The sequence below is a fragment of the Ceratina calcarata genome, unplaced genomic scaffold (genome assembly GCF_001652005.2).
Source record: "Ceratina calcarata isolate Rehan_Ccalc_2016 unplaced genomic scaffold, ASM165200v1 scaffold72.2, whole genome shotgun sequence".
Lineage (NCBI taxonomy): Eukaryota > Metazoa > Arthropoda > Insecta > Hymenoptera > Apidae > Ceratina > Ceratina calcarata.
The window spans coordinates 2019695-2036079 of record NW_017178472.1 but is presented as its reverse complement, the minus strand read 5'-3'; the positions used below and the strand labels follow the sequence as shown (position 1 = coordinate 2036079).

The following is a 16385-nucleotide window of genomic DNA, read 5'->3' as shown; positions in this document are numbered from 1 at the left end:
ATATTATGTATTATAAAAATATCCATACAATATGAATCACATTTTTTGTAACAAATACTTTCTGTCTTGGAAAAAAGCTTGTTGCAACTTTAATTGTATAGATTTTAAACTGCATTTGTTTCCATATTACTTATTAGTTTAAGTACACTGGTTTTTACATGATTCTCATGATGTCTCTTCACCCTAGACTATTCATGGTAAAAACAATTTTTTAACGATTATTTTGCTGCCATAGGATAAATATAATTATTTACTCCGTATGAATAGTATAATTCATTTTCTTGTTAATAGTAATTCTTCCTTCAATTTGTACACTTATTTGCATAATTTGCAAGTAATATCAAAATATCTTTCATTTAACAATCAACGAAGTATTATCTACTTTCTTTTGGTGCTGCCTCCTCCCATTCTACACTTGGTTTGATAAATTCAATGTCACTGGCCTCCTCAGAACTCGACACATTGTCGTCGTCAAAGTATGGTTTTGTAATTTCGTTAATTTCCACATTCCCTAAAATGATTAAAAGTAGTAAAAATTCGATATTGTAGAGTATTTTATCATACAGTAATCATCTTATAATATTTACCGTGAAATGGTCTTCTAAATATTTCAACTTCCTTTTCATCGTCGTCGAAGAAGCTTGTACCATCTTTAAGTAAACTGAACGCATATTTATTCCAATTACTCTTTCTAAGCTCAGCTTTGGAAGACCGGCAGTTGGCGTAAATAAAAATTGAGCATGCGATAATTCCCAAACATATAGTGCCTAAACAAAATTATTTTGTAACAGCAGATTGTGCATTACGATTTATATAATTGAAAATATCCGACTTACTTATAAGTATAATAAAAACGATTCTAGGCAATCCCAGAAATTTGTCGTCGTATCTTAATTTAAATACCAAATGCGAAGCGTTATGTACGTCCGGCGTGATGAACACTTTCGTTTGCAGAAGATATCCAGGTGCATTGGCGCTTATAACATGAGTTCCAGGTTCGAACAAAAGCGAGTATGCCCCATGCGTACCACTCTTAACATGATGTATCGATTTATTATACGATAAAATTGCATTTTCAATCGGTTCGTTATTCTCGTTAAGTATATATCCTTTAATTCCATCATTGAGTTTTTCCATAATCGCTAGTACACTAGCTCGGTTGTCTTCCCATATGTTTTTCGGATCATCTGTATTGCAACAAGTAATATAGACGTCCATTAAGAACGTACTTGTGTTTAGATAAAGATAATCCATCAGAGAATGCTCTCTCCTTCCACCTATACCCTTGCCAGCATGAATAACACCATCAGCGTTCACAATTAAATCGTGATTACACTGCGGATTCTTAGAAGTCATATGAATATTATGTTTTGTATAAAGCAGTGCTAGATCTTGCAATATATTGTTGTCATCCGTTTCATATATCTTCTCAGGCACCTTTCCGTAGCTAGCAGCGAACGGAATCTCAACGTGTTGCGAACCAATGTTCAAATTTATCGCTAATACCGCGTTAATTTCTTTAAACCAATCAATTATCATACTTGCTTCAGGATTTAATTTGCCATCGATAGGAAACTGCAAATTGTCGATAATGGACGGCGAACAGGACCGATTGTTGTTAGAGTTTTGCAATAAATCTGGCGCAATGTACACTGTGAATTTATCCAAATAACTAGTGATTCCAATATCTTTCTGGTAACGACTTAACAAATAGGTCGCGATGTGCAATAAGATTTTTGAGGTCACCGGTGCACCGTTTGAAATACCGGCTACGAAAGCCACGGACGGACGACCGATGCGCTTATAATTACTCTCGCTTCCGATTTCCAAACACATTATTCGACTGCCCCTCTGTGATCTACCGATAGTATGTAAAATTGACAATTGCGGGTATTTGTTGTTCAAGTCAGTCAGGAATTGGTTTACAATATTCGTCTCTTGATCCCCGTTGTGTTCCTGTATCTTCTGTTCTGTTTTCTCTGTATGGCGTTTCGTTAATTTTATGCTAATGTCAGATACACTTTCGATGTTCACGCGTACTTTCACGGATTGTTCGATGTAGCCTTTACACTGAACCGTTAGCACATATTCTCCAGGAAGTAAGATAATTTTAAAGTAAGCCATATTCTTCGAAACGTGATACGTATTTGTATCGATCTTAACTACAGCTTCTCTTAAAGGAACATGGTCAACGTCTGTTATTATGGCTCGGATACCAGTCGTAAGGCTGTTGAGTAATTGCTTCAGGGGTAATAAGTTTTCTCGCCAAATAGTAGGAATAGATCCTGCGGGTGGATATTTACAACAAGCCATGTTGATGTTTATCTAAAAGTAGAATGCAATGTTGACTGAATTGATATGACGTTGAATGAATATAAAATTATTAAGAAGAGAATAGTACTACTTACTACTGGGATGTTGTATCGATCGTTAATAAAATTTTGTACTTTCTCAACGTTATTGTTAAAGGAACTACAAGATCCTTTCCGTATTGAATATTCATAATTCTTAGCCAAACTTTTATATACGTGCAAGCTGTCATCTACGTACCTAATATAAAAAAGCAGAACATTAGTTTATAAGTTTATTGCATACTAAAATAAGAACTACATCTTTTCTTGAAACTTACCCAACTTCAAGCGAACCACTGCCGATCATTACTATCACGTCGTAGCCTTCATTAGATAACATTGATTTAAACGCATCAGTAATTAGGTCCAAATTATCATGACTAGTGCTGTCATTTTGTAACAACAATTTTTCGCCTATTTCGTCAGACACAGTAGGATTGCATTCTTTCACATTTAATATGTTATCAAAACCTGGATCTATGGCGGGTACAAAATGCAACACGGATTCATTCAATATTCTCTGTATTGGAGGATCTCCGATTTGGTTTCCCATGAGAATATGAGTCGCCAATCGTAGTAACATTTCTCGACCCACTGGTTCAGATGCAAACAATCCGCCCATTAAACCAATATGAAATTTATTTTCCTCTGGCGCGCCCATCTGTGATTAATAAATTATGAATCTTTTTCAACACAGTCTTAGCAAAAGGTATTCATATATTTCTTCAGAAAAAAACATGCTTACATTGTGCGTAATTTTTAGCGAGTGAATAGCCATGCTGACTAACGACTCTCCAGCTTCAAATTCTGCAATGTTTGGCTGATGATTTTCCAACTGACTAAATCTGGCATTTAACTCGGCGTTTTTTAAATAGATATTCTGCAGGTTTGCCATTAGTCGGAAATCGTAGGCTGATGACCTGCAATGTTAATAATAACGCTTAAAAAATGCTGTTAATTCAATGAATAAAATCGTATCACAAAGATAGTAAATATTTGTCCAAAGATGTTTTGCTAATTTACTTTTGTGGAATCATAGGAGCAAGAATTTTATGACTTCTTATCAAAGGGAAACCTTTCTAACATTCAACAAGACATTACTCTGAAAATCGTAATGAAAGAGTTGCATTAAAGCAAACAGCCTATTCTCCTAATTATAAGAAATAATATATTTATACCAATGTTGTGGATCGTCTCGCATTAACGTGAAGTCCAACATTACTTCGCCCTGTCCGATACCATCACCTTCTGGTACTGTTACCGTTTGCGTTTGGGATTCATATCCGATCGCGTTAACTGTAATATTGTATGTTCCTGGAACTAGAAGACGCCAATAATCTCCATCGTTGCTCGCATAAATGTCATGATTAATCCCTGCCACGGATATTTTTGCATGAGGTACAGGAGTTCCAATCGATGACCGTATAACACCGTGTACGCCCTTACGAGACTGTGAATGACGCAAAGTAATTATTTTTTACGATCTTATTCTACAGACAAATACGCAAACATGAGAATTTCAGTATGTATTTGAAAGGAAAGAGTACAAGACAAAAAACTGTATAATTATCAATATATGTAAAAAAAATGTGTATAAATATAAAAACGTATAAATATATACCATTTCTATAAGACGTAAAAGGGATTCTCTATTCTCTAGCCAATAATGTGGTAGTTCAGTCTCATTCGGATATTTAGTGCACCCTACTTCAATTGTAAGTTCAAAATCATTACTCTGAAGATAATTATAATCCTGCATTCCTCCGCTAACTAAGTACCAAGCAGCCCCGTTTGTTATTCCATTCGGAAAACTCTTTTCTAATACACTTGGCATCCCATATCGTTCGTTCATGAACGAAGGGCACGGCTTTCCAAGATGCATGCGTGGATGAGCATTCGAATACGTCAGTGCGAGAGCTTTGAACACTTTATCGTCTGGGCTTAAATTTTCGCCGTAATCCGTTGGTCCGTTATCGTATGGATAATTTACCACCAATGCACCACCGTGAAAATCAGCAGAGAGTACAAACGGGATGCTCGCGATCCAATTCATCATCGCCTTTGTCTCAGGTTCTTGTTTTATGTTGAACTGTAAAAAAGGCACAATAACTGGATTTGGGCAAAAGGTAAGTGTATGTAAGATGCATACTGGATAAACTCGTCAATAAAATTGAGAAAAAAAGATGATTCGTACATCATTCGTTTCGTACTGATCGGGAAAGTTTCTATTGAGATCAACACCAGCAGCATTCGCTCTTCCCCGATCTCCAATAACATCTCCTTCCTTCGAAATCTCGTAACCATCTGGGTTCATGCTTGGCATCACGTGCAGTCTTACGTTTTTTAATATTTTTGTGACTCTCTCGTTGGTCCCGAAGTTCTCGCACAGATATTTCAACAAGAGTAATAGAATCTCCTTACCAACCACTTCGTTACCATGCATATTTCCTACATATTTTACTTCAGGCTTGTTCGGGTCATGCTTTCCAGGATTCTCTGTTATTTCCATAACATATAATTGACGCCCTTTGACAGACTTCCCTATAGTGTAAAGCCTGGTAATGTTTGGATAATTTATATTTAATTCTTTCAAATATCTTTCCATTGCTAAGTAATTGTGATGCTTGAATTCCGTATCGTGATAAAAACCGTATTTATCTACTTGACGCATAATTTCTTCAACTCTGTCTGACATTAGTTTACCTATAAATTAATACAAACATAATGAAGGAAACGATACCATCAACCAAATTACATAATATTGTTCACGGGAATAAGAATTCAGGAAAAAGGATATTACATTCTTCAATAAAAAGTATGTATAGAATGAAGAAACTAGAAAATTATAAGAAATGTACTTCAACTAAAACACAACACAAGGTATAGAGAACATAAAAAGTTGATGAAAAATAACAAGACAACTGTTCACAATTGAAAAACAATAGGAGAATAGAAATAAGAGGAAGAGGCTGGAAAACAACTGAGAAGACTAAGTCAGTTTCAAGCAAATAGAATACTTTATTTTTTTATACATCATACAATATACTATACACCAAATTACAAATATAATCATAAACATATTGTTTTATATTTTTCTAACAATGTTAACAAAATTATATAATAGATATTTTTCATATGTCTCATACTAAAAAAGTTTGGATATATTTCTCATTATTCGTGAAACGCAGATTTCGTATATAACCATATCGTTTTATAGTACAATGTATGATTTCATTTTACACTGACAAAGTATTTAAAATTATAATCCTGTACAACAAATACGATTCCTCGTCGACTTAAGATTTTTGGTTTCGAGATGTTTTCATATCTCATACGTAACAGTTCAATCGAAAACAGATTTAACAAATGCATTGTAAACGAATATTAAATTAAAAATAGTAAGCAAATTTTAAGTCTTCTTTATTATCATTCTAGAGTTAAGAATGTTTGATATTTTTCTCCATACCTTGTGTGCATGTTTTTTATATTTATTAAAAACATAACGAAATATATAAGGGTATAATCAGTGTCAAATAATCTGTGTTTGTAATCATATCAGTGCTGGAAAATGAAAATAACGAACATGATTGAATAAAGAAATTAAAAATGAAAAGAAATTAAAAAATGTGGTTACCGAAGTAAAAATAATAAATTTAAGTTCGTATAAACAAGTAAAAACGTAATAAAATGTTTGTTACTTGTCTATGTAAATATAATTAATAATTTGTTTGATCGTCGTCGTAAAATGGTAGCAGTTTATAAAGTGCAAGATATGGATTAGGAAGTGACAGCATACGTAGAAAATTACCTTGATCCTCGTAAGTATTCTGTCTCAAAGTAAAATTTAGAATGATCGGTTCACCAGCTTCTATTGTCACATTTATCACTTCGCTCGGTTGATATCTAAAATGGAGTATCCAATCGTTGTTAAATAGATTCATTAAATACGCCGAGCAAGGTATTGTCAAGCTTACTTACCCCCATGCTTCGGCATGAAGATAGTAAGTACCAGGCAGCAACAAACGCCAATATTCGCCACGATGTGTGGTTGAAACATTGTGATTTATTCCGTGTACAATGATAGTTGCTGCTTCTACTGGTTGACCATTTGTATCTCTCACAACACCTGAAAACATATGGCAGCAATTAACATACTTATGTATATACAACAGGTATCGGGATTAGAATTAAAATTAATAGACAAACCTTTCAGTCCGATATGTGCCTGTTCGAGATATTTTATAAGAGACTCCTTGTTTAATCTCCAGTGATCAGGCATCGAACTCGCGTTTGGATATTTGCAGCAACTCAATTCAAATGTTATCTCAAATGCGTTGGAGCGAGCATAATTGAAATCTTGCATCCCACCAATGACTTCATACCTGTACAGAATGCGTTAGAATAAAACATAAATATTTCCTAAAAATAAAAACCCGAGTATCTATAGTTACCAATATGCTCCATTTGTAATGCCACCTGGGAAATTATCCGATGGACATGCATTACCTGCGTGCATCAGAGGATGATTATCTGCATACGCGTGTGCTAAATATTTAAATACTGCGTCATCTGGACTTTTATTTTCGACACAACAAGGCCTTGCAATACTGTAAGTGGAAATTAGAAGATTTGTAGAAAGTGACAGATCTTCATAATCACATATATTTGAGTTAAAAATATTAAGTACTCATCATTACCCGGAGTCGTAAGGATAACTTGCTACAATAGCACCACCATGAAGATTTCCTGATAGTACAAAAGGTTCTGTAGCGATCCAAGTCATCATAGCTATTGTTTCATTCTGCCGCCCATCTAATATGTTACCACCCCTACGAAGGTGATTAGTTTTCCCATTAAATTGATCTGGGAAATTTCTATTTAGGTCAACATGATTTGCGTTCTCACGACCCGAATAATCCTTCTTTGATTCACATTTTCCTTCCTAAAATAATTAAAAAAACTCGTACAAACTAAGTCCTTTGACTAATGAAATCACTGAAGAGAACAGGAACTGCTACCTCTGACTTCTCGAAACCATCAGGGTTCATTGATGGCATAAGGAAGATATCGGTGTTGTTCACCAACTTCGTAATTCTCTCATCTTTACCATAATTATGTAAAAGGTATTGAGCAAGATATACCAACAATTCTCTGCCCACAGCTTCATCCCCGTGCATGTTAGCAACATACTTGACCATCGGTTCTCCTAGTTTTCGTTCACGAACATTTTCAGAAATCTCGATGTACAATAAATCTCTACCTTCTACAGATTTTCCTATGGACGAAACTCTGGCTAAATTTGGATATTTTTGAGCCAGCGAGCTAAACAACTGTTGAAGCTCCTCATAATGTGTGTAGTGTGGAATGATAAAATCTTCTTCTAACTTGTCACCGGAATTCATCGCGAAACCGTCGATCATCCCGATTAGGAAGAAAACGAACGGTACGATATTAAGTACGCTCACGCCTGCCATATTTCCGTATTTATTCGTCCGAGAATGGAATAAATTGTCAAGTTTTAGTACGACATTCTACACAACACAAAGCAAAGACCAGCAAAGACATGCACAAACGGTACAAACGATGTCCGGTATAGGTACAGCTCGTATCCTAACTCGCATACTACCATACATACATATGTAGTATCACATAGTATACTAGGTGATGACGTTCGCAAAATGCGAACGGAGTGGGACAGGGGATTACCGTGAAATGAACGATACAGGATACATCTACTAAAGACTCTTTAATCATATCCCTCACACTGACGCACAAAGTTTTTTTCCTTTCTTTATTTAGAATATGGATTTTTTTTAATGTACCATCTGTTTTTACCAATTTAATTTACCCTTCGAGAAAATTATATATTTTTATGATAATTTTTGAATTGATCGTATAAATTTAAATAAAAATAGTAACAAATTAGTATAATAACGCAATACTAAATACTATTACTACCTATATTGTGTATGTATGTATGTATGTATGAATATTGCGTATATATTGCATATAGTGCAAAAACTGTATTGCATTACGTTTACCCATATATGGAATGCACTTTAGATAAGTATTGCTTTTATTCTTATCACATATAATTTTTCTTCCCCTGAAACGACAAAGATAAGGATAAGGCTCACGAGCAGGGGTGCTATATAGGTGTTATATTGAGGGATAGAGAGGTAGTAACACAGTTAAGAATTACAAGATTAGACATCTGACAAAAGTAGTAAGACAATGAAGAATAATAATAAAAGAAGAGTGTAAAGTAAAAGAAGAAATAGCAGAGTCAAATGATAATCGGATACATGAGTCGCGTAATTCTACACCGAAAAATTCTACTCCTACATTTATTAAAAAGAGAATTTAAATCAGAATACGAAACACAAGGTACATACCAAAGCCGACAGATAAAAAAACAGCTGTATGCCTCGTACGTACTCAAAAAGCTACTTTTGCGTTTCATTCAACATGAGAGAAACTTAATTTCTTAGTGCGTTAAATATATAGTAGATAATAACTTCTTCGATGAAAATTGTACAATAATTTATTATTGATATTGTACCTCCCTTTTCATATAAAAATACACTTGCTTTCCATAAAAACATTCAATTGTTATTAATAGTACAATTTATTTTACAGAGTGCGCCTAAAGATATTTTATATTGATCAAGTTTTAAAAGAGTGCCTTTTCCTTTTCTTCGTCTGCTTTTTTTGAGTTTCTAAGGCAATATCATCTTCCGATGCTTTCTTCTCACCGCTTTTTACAGATATAAGATTTTTGTTCTTCTTTCCGGTGAGCGCCGAGTTCCAATCGGCGTCTGTTCCTTTGATGGCATACTGTTCTAAGTTTTCTCGTTTCAATTTCGCCAATTCAGCTTTTTGCTTCGCTTTCAATTCCTGTAAAGAATATCTCGATTGAAGTATAGTTCAATGTATTTACATTTACATATTTAATGAAGAAATATTAATTACTTTAGCAGCACTTTCCAATTCATCGTGCAAACTTTTGTCGATGGGTTTAAGATGTACATCCTGATTGCTTATTTCCTTGTTCATAATCGTACGCTCAATAAAATTCTCCGCTACACCGTTAAGATACTGTACAAATTTACGTATGGTACGATTAAACAAGCCAAGCAATTGCGTCGATGGCAAACCTAGTTCCTCTGCCAATTTGTCGACAGTTTTATGCTGCAAACCTAATCCTAATAAAATTGCCTAAAAACACTGTTCGTTTAGAATCTGCTGTAAATAATTGCAAACATAACTTTTTCATCTAATTACCGATTGCACTGCTGACAAGTGTGTATCGCCTGCCGCGTTTACAAAATATAAACGCGCTAGTGATGGTAAGAGATCCATTACCAAATGATAATCTGCCATATTATTACTGTACATAGTTAAGCGCTTCAGGTCGTAAGATGTAAAGTATACATCTAGTACCTCTTTCGTTAATGCTAGAAAATAAGTTTGTTATGAAAAGAATTGATTTAATTTAAAATATTAGAAAGATTGTACTCACTTTTAGACTCTAGTGTAACTGCTTTATTAATCAATATACTTAGAGCTAACGAGGATGGATACGTATTGAATGAGAATGACAACAGACTTATAAAGCGTTTCCGAAAATCATTCCAATACGCTTGTAGCCACTTGACTTCTTCGTGTTCAGAATTTATTTTATATATCATGATACATGAATGTTCACCCGTTATGTCGTTGGTCGTTTGTCTAAAAATAAAAAATTACTCGATGCACAATGTATTAGTATATAATAAGTAATAAGAAGAAAAAATGCCAACCGTAGATACACCGGGACAAAACCAGCTCGTTTCCAAAACTTTAATAGCTGTTCAGTAACGCCGTAAGACACACCGATGTAATCTAAACTTTCCGGAGGTCGCTCGTTGAGCTTCAATAGAAGCGGTGGAAGGGAAGCTCGAGGTTCTATAAAATTAATTATGTGAGTATAATGATATTTAATACATATACGATGTAATTACCGATCGTTTCTTCCAGCAGATTTACTTCTTCGTCCTGGACTCTTGATATTTCCGTCTTGGGCGCGTCTACCGGTGCTTCGTTAATATTAACTATCTTCATCTCATAATATTCTTTTAGTAAATTCAATGCTCGACTACCGTATCCCATCTGTAACGAAATATTTATAATTTTATATACAACTTCAGTTCTAACAACTACTTATGACTTGATATTTCTAAGTGTTAATACCTAAATTTCATAAATATTGAGATTACTTCTTCTTTTACTAAGCTATAAACATAATAATAATAAATAAATACCCCATGATAATCAGGATGAGTTGCGATGCGAACGATACGCGCTCCGGCTAATGATGGAAAATCTTCATCTTGATACTGCTGAGCAATGGTCCATGGAATGAGATCACCAGCTGCTCTTTTCCCTCGGACTAGCCCATCGTTTATGGTACTTTTACTTACTTCCCCTTCTAAGCAAATCTGCACGATTTCATTATATGATGAATTAGGATCTCGCCAAAATATTGTCAATTAGCAACTTTGAACAATATTTATATTGGATTTTATACTTAATCGAATTAATGAGTTTTGGATTAATTTAAGTGATATTTGTAGTGTGTACTCACTTGAATCACGACTAGTACTTCAGGCAACGTTTTCTTGTTCGAATCGATCGGACCAAGAAGACAAAACAGGTGATGAGCCGGGGCATCAGACATCATTTGCAAATCATTCGGGCTATTCTGAAGCGAGGATAATTCAGTATTTTTTTAAACTCTAAGAAAATACCCTAATTTTACCTTATAGTGAGACGAGACGTATAGAGCCACCAATCTTTGTAAGAATAATTCAGATGCCTTGTGATAAGAAAACAAGGTATCCCTGCAAGCAAAACATAATAATTATTCATTGGTATATCATATTGGGTTATTGTAAAAGTTCTTGCTTGATTTGAAATAAGATATTATTTAATTCACATTCATCATTATATCACATCATAGCGAAAATTAATTTTTCTTTCTTCACATTGAAAAACCACTTTTATCTGTTGATAGGCTTGTAACACAATGCTAAAACAAACATCTATGCGAAAGTATGATGAAATCTGAGCCACTTTTAAAAATCGGGCACGAACTTCTGCACTGACCTGATAAATATATTTCACTTAATATTTGAATACCTGTTTATATAATATAATTGGCACATATCTGGCGGTGGGCAGCCGGACAATACAGGAGCGCTTGTTGTAGCATTTAAGCATAATAAATCGCACAGCCATTGTTCGATAGAGTCTCCCGGCTTATAACGGATAGACTCTTCCAATGTCAATTCATGCAATTGTCTTCCAATAACAGTCTTCTCATTTTGCTTGTCGCTTTTTTCATGAGTATTCGAATTGACAGTTTGACTTCTTAACTGTTGTAATAATTTTAATGATAAAGATCTGCCTGTTCCTTCGTATCTACAACGAATTATACACTGTGAGTAATGATAAAACAATGGGAAAATTAGATATTAAAATTGATTACCCATTAATGGTTGACGCGAGAAATATTAAATAAGGACCAAGCATAGCTTTCACGTAAGGGAGAGGTATCGCTGCAGCTTCATCGATCACGAGCAACTCGGCTTGGTTCAATTTGTGTGCGTCAGTAGGATGAATGTACTAAAAATAAATTTTCTTTCTCAGTACACATTATTATAATTATTAATTTTATATGGAATGTACCTGTATAGTTTGCCTGTGATCTCGAAACACATTCACCCGCACAGTAGCCTTATTAAACTCGGGATTTGTAGATTGTACTAGACCATAATCAAGATGTTCTTGATAACCCAAAGCATCAAACCCTAAAACGATGTAAAATGTAAATAATCGAAGGAACATAATAATTTTATCAAGTACAGTGGTTACGAAAAATATTTGTACACTTTATAAAACGGAATAACTTTTGATATTGAAGCAAACAACGTCACTTTCTGTGTAATGTATACAATTTGTTAAAAATTTCTGTTGTTCGGAATCGCGAAGAAAAAATTAAATGTCGCATTTTTTTAACATGGTAAATTAAGTCTTCTAGCATCCCATGGAAAATTATGTTGTTTCATCCGAAATTAAAAAAGTGATTTCGGTTCAAAAGGTGTAGCCACTGTATGTACCTTTGAAAACGAATTCGAATAGTGTGTTCAAGTTTTCGGGGCTTGGACTCGAGATGTAAATGTTCGAATAGCCGAACGTTACAGCTCCCGCAATTGCTAAGCCTAACGCTGCAGACTTTCCACGTCCTCTTGATGCAGTTAAAGAAACAGTGGACCTTAGTGTCTTCTCCGATATGCATTCGATAAATTTCAAAAGAGCTTTCGCCTATAAATGTAAGACATTTTAATTTCTGATCAATATTAATAGTAAAATAGTTTGGGAAACGAACCTGATCAATTGTCCTGCAACAATCAACGAGAGAAGAAATAGGTTGCGTATCTTTCAAGCTCTGTTTCAGTGTATCTAACTCTGTTATCTCTTCGGAAGAAGTCAACTTCTGTACAGGATCGATCTTCAAATTATGAGATGATAAAGGCAGAACATTTAATTGATCGTCGACGACCAGACATCTTTTGCACGATGCAAGAGACAGCAAAAATCTTTCGTTGAATCTACCAACAACATCCTAAAACAAAATTACGAATATTAAACAGTCTCATAAATTAGTCTGAAATCAAGTGAGAATAAAGTGTGAATAAAGTACTTGATGCGCTTCTGTACGAAATCTTTGATGAACATCCATATTCATGGCATATAACTGTTTCAAAGAATTAACGGACTGTAAAAGAAAGATGATAAGTCCTCCTCCTTCGACAGTTTCTATCGTACGCGCCAACAAGTTTGGTGTAATTGCCTCGAAATCCTAGAAGACGTGATTATTATATGTAATAAAAATATTCATCTGACGTTAAGGGGGTAGAGGCTATCGAAGTCTGTCTCTTAATTTGCAAAATTAGGCAATCTTACCTGCAAGATACACATGCCGTACGTATTTCCAAGTATTTTATGTGTCTCATTATAATAACAATATCGTATATTAGTGGAGGCAACGAACAATTCGAAGGTATCGTCTTCATTCACATCCAACTTTCCTGATTTAATTTTCTTCTGTATAGACTTCATCCGTTTCTTTCGATGACTGCTAAAACCTAATTCCTTCTTGTAACACCAAAGCACGGAAGGTCTAGCTTTTATAACAGTCTTCGATAACATATGATGCAACAGAACAACCTGACAAAAAGACTCTCCTGTTAGAACTAACATTTTAATATTAATTTCATACTTATATTAAGTCAGTGCAGAAGTTCGTGACCAATTTTTAGAGGTGGGTCACATTTCTCTCTAACTTCAGCATACAGTAGAACCTCCATTATATGAACTAATTAAGAAACAAATACTCATATAAAACAATTTTCAATCATCATTTCGATCAACTACGATCAGGCCGATCTTGCAGTTTTTACAAAAAAGGAATCCACGTGCTTGTAAAAAAAATGATAGAAAACAGGGATGACTATTTAAAAAAATTTTACCGTAAAATGTAAATGTTCATATCATAATTTCAAATTAGTCAAGAACTTTCGTACTAACCCAACATATTTAATTATACTAACCTGGTCTCTTGCTTTCTCACCGATTACAACAAACATTGTCCTGTGTCCTGTGACAACCCCATTTTCAATCAAAACGCGTACGCGATTATCAATCTTTTTACGAACCATTTTTTAAAGCTATCTATTCGTATTTTAATCAATCTCGATTTAAAAGCATGTACTATCAGCAGTATCAGCACACCACGTGTACTTTGTGTCCAGTCCACTTCGTGTTGCTTTGTGTCTTTGTCAGTCTTTGTGTATCTACAATTCGCTCACGATGTTCACTCTACGCGTGTTCCGACTAATTCCGACTGTTCCAAGTTCTGAAACGGAAACTGGAAAGACAGTTTCCACCAATTTTCCAAATCGATAGGATATGTATTCCACTGTAATATACACAGAAAGGTAGGCGAAGTAAACGCAGTTAGATAAGGACACAGAGAGGGCCCGTATCATTCTTTTTCTCTGTTTTACTTCTACGGTTTCCACTATTCTACTTTATGCTCAGCACCACTTGCGCCACTTGCGCGACGCGGTCAATTCTTATATGCCTATGCATTTCCCAGGCATGTTCAAGAATTGGTTATGTCAGTTCCATGTAAAAACTTTAAAGTTTCTTTATGTGAATTAAAAAGACAACTTATTGAACAAAACTTGATGTACTTCTCTATTTTTCAAAGAATAGTAGTGGTGAACTATTAAAATATACATATTGCACATAAACATATTTTTAAAAATAATTCGTGAAAGAGAGGTTAAACCATTGTGTTTATTTATATAATTTATTGTTATGCTGGGGGAAAAGCCAGAAATTTTTAAAACCATATATACGTAAAATAGGATACTTTTTAACCATGTCGTATATGAAAGAGGAGAAACAGTAAGTCATTTAAGAATATTGATAAACAAAAACATGGACAATACATTATTCATTAATTGAAAAAAATTTCAGATATGGCTTGATATTGCCTAAAAAGCAACAGTCTGTGGCACCAAAAGTTAGTAATGTATTTGGTGATAATGATGATTCAGATGAGGAAGATGGTACTGATTGGGTCAAGAAAGCTCTTCAAGCAGAAGGAGAAAAACATAAAATTAAAAAGCAAACAAAATTAAATATGCAAAAGGCTTTGAAAGAAGATCCTACTATATTCCAATATGATGAGGTATACGAAGACATAGAAAAGAAAAAGGATCAATCAAAAGGTGTAAGAGATGAGAAGAAGAAACCTAAGTACATACAAAATCTATTGAAAGCTGCTGAACGAAGAAAAAAGGAACAGGAATATAGAATAGAGAGAATGGTCCAGAAGGAACGTGAGGCCGAGGGAGAAATGTATGCTGATAAGGAAAGCTTTGTTACTTCTGCTTATAGAGCAAAATTGGAGGAATTTAAGAAATTGGAAGAAGAAGAAAACAACATGGATAGATTGGAGGCCATTGGGGATGTTAGAAAGCAGCAAGATATGTCAGGATTTTACAGACATTTATATGAACAAACTATTGAACCATCAAAGGAGTCTGACGCAAAAAACGATATAAACAATCAAGAAATAATTCCTCAAATTGATGCAAGTAAAGAAAACGTTGTAGTGAGTACTCAAGAGCAGATTAAAAATAAAGAAATGAAAAAGAATAGGCAGTACAGGCAACGAAAAATAGAAGAAGACAGTGATTCGGATACTGATATTCAACAAAAAATAGATAATACAACTTCCACAGCTGAAAAACGTAAAAACGAGGAGCAAAGTAAAGACATTGAGAAGATGGAACCTGAAGCTAAGAAGCAAAAACAAGAAATCGAGAATAATAAACCTGAAGAAACATCTAATGACGATAAATTAGAACATGATGTCTCTTCCAAGAATAGTGAAAAGGGATCAGAAGAAAACAAGAACGATGAAAACGATGAAAAGGAAAGAGCTGAAAAAGCGAGTATTAGTGCAAAAGCAAAAATAGAAGCAGAGAAAAAGGAAAAGGCTAAGATTTGGGTGAAAAGAACAATTGGTCCTGTATTTGAGGCAGCATTAGAGAGGTATTATGCCAGGAAAGCTATGAGAACAGCAGCTAGTTAATGAAATTTAATTGTTAATATAAAATATTATTCGCTGTATATGTCTATACATATTAGGATGTGATAATAAAAAGTTTTGGTCATTTTGTGTTCGGAAATTACATTCCTCTAATATAAAATGTAGCATAAATTGCTCTTAAATATTGTATTAACAATAAACAAATTATAAAATTATGAAAGATTGTATAGAAATAACAGTACGTAATAGTAAATATATTGTATCATGGGAAGGTATATATCATTAATATTATAATATGTAAACTTTCATGTACTAAAACAAATGATGCTGTGTAGTAAAATTTTTTATCACGTAATTACTGCTTT

At 34.2% G+C, this 16385-nt stretch overlaps 3 protein-coding genes across 4 annotated transcripts; 1 reads left to right on the top strand and 2 right to left on the bottom strand.

Annotated features, from left to right (window-relative positions):
* Window positions 1-98: 98 nt before the first annotated feature.
* svr (Carboxypeptidase D svr) lies at window positions 99-8006 on the bottom strand. The gene is made up of 15 exons (XM_018033643.2): window positions 7370-8006; window positions 7049-7293; window positions 6803-6958; window positions 6558-6733; window positions 6330-6477; window positions 6160-6254; window positions 4546-5054; window positions 3973-4440; window positions 3530-3801; window positions 3097-3271; window positions 2630-3012; window positions 2409-2550; window positions 837-2325; window positions 588-767; window positions 99-511 (listed from the first exon to the last, which is right to left on the bottom strand). Exons 1-15 carry the CDS (start codon window positions 7823-7825, stop codon window positions 375-377), a joined length of 5031 nt encoding a protein of 1676 aa, XP_017889132.1. The 5' UTR covers window positions 7826-8006; the 3' UTR covers window positions 99-374.
* An 871-nt stretch (window positions 8007-8877) lies between these two features.
* Window positions 8878-14113, bottom strand: l(1)G0020 (RNA cytidine acetyltransferase l(1)G0020). The gene is made up of 17 exons (XM_018033688.2): window positions 14006-14113; window positions 13359-13622; window positions 13096-13254; window positions 12781-13017; window positions 12512-12716; window positions 12081-12202; window positions 11881-12017; window positions 11532-11813; window positions 11152-11233; window positions 10978-11094; window positions 10655-10831; window positions 10355-10502; window positions 10154-10298; window positions 9874-10082; window positions 9636-9808; window positions 9324-9569; window positions 8878-9248 (listed from the first exon to the last, which is right to left on the bottom strand). The coding sequence occupies exons 1-17, from the start codon at window positions 14111-14113 to the stop codon at window positions 9018-9020; spliced, it is 3042 nt and encodes a 1013-aa protein (XP_017889177.1). The 3' UTR covers window positions 8878-9017.
* Window positions 14114-16144, top strand: LOC108630296 (nuclear speckle splicing regulatory protein 1). 2 transcript variants are annotated; one of them, XM_026817947.1, is made up of 2 exons: window positions 14114-14392; window positions 14940-16144. In XM_026817947.1, the coding sequence occupies exons 1-2, from the start codon at window positions 14364-14366 to the stop codon at window positions 16060-16062; spliced, it is 1152 nt and encodes a 383-aa protein (XP_026673748.1). In that variant the 5' UTR covers window positions 14114-14363; the 3' UTR covers window positions 16063-16144. The 2 variants fall into 2 exon arrangements, with proteins under 2 accessions (XP_026673748.1, XP_017888976.1); XM_018033487.2 differs by lacking the exon at window positions 14114-14392 and adding an exon at window positions 14399-14867.
* The last annotated feature ends 241 nt before the right edge of the window (window positions 16145-16385 follow it).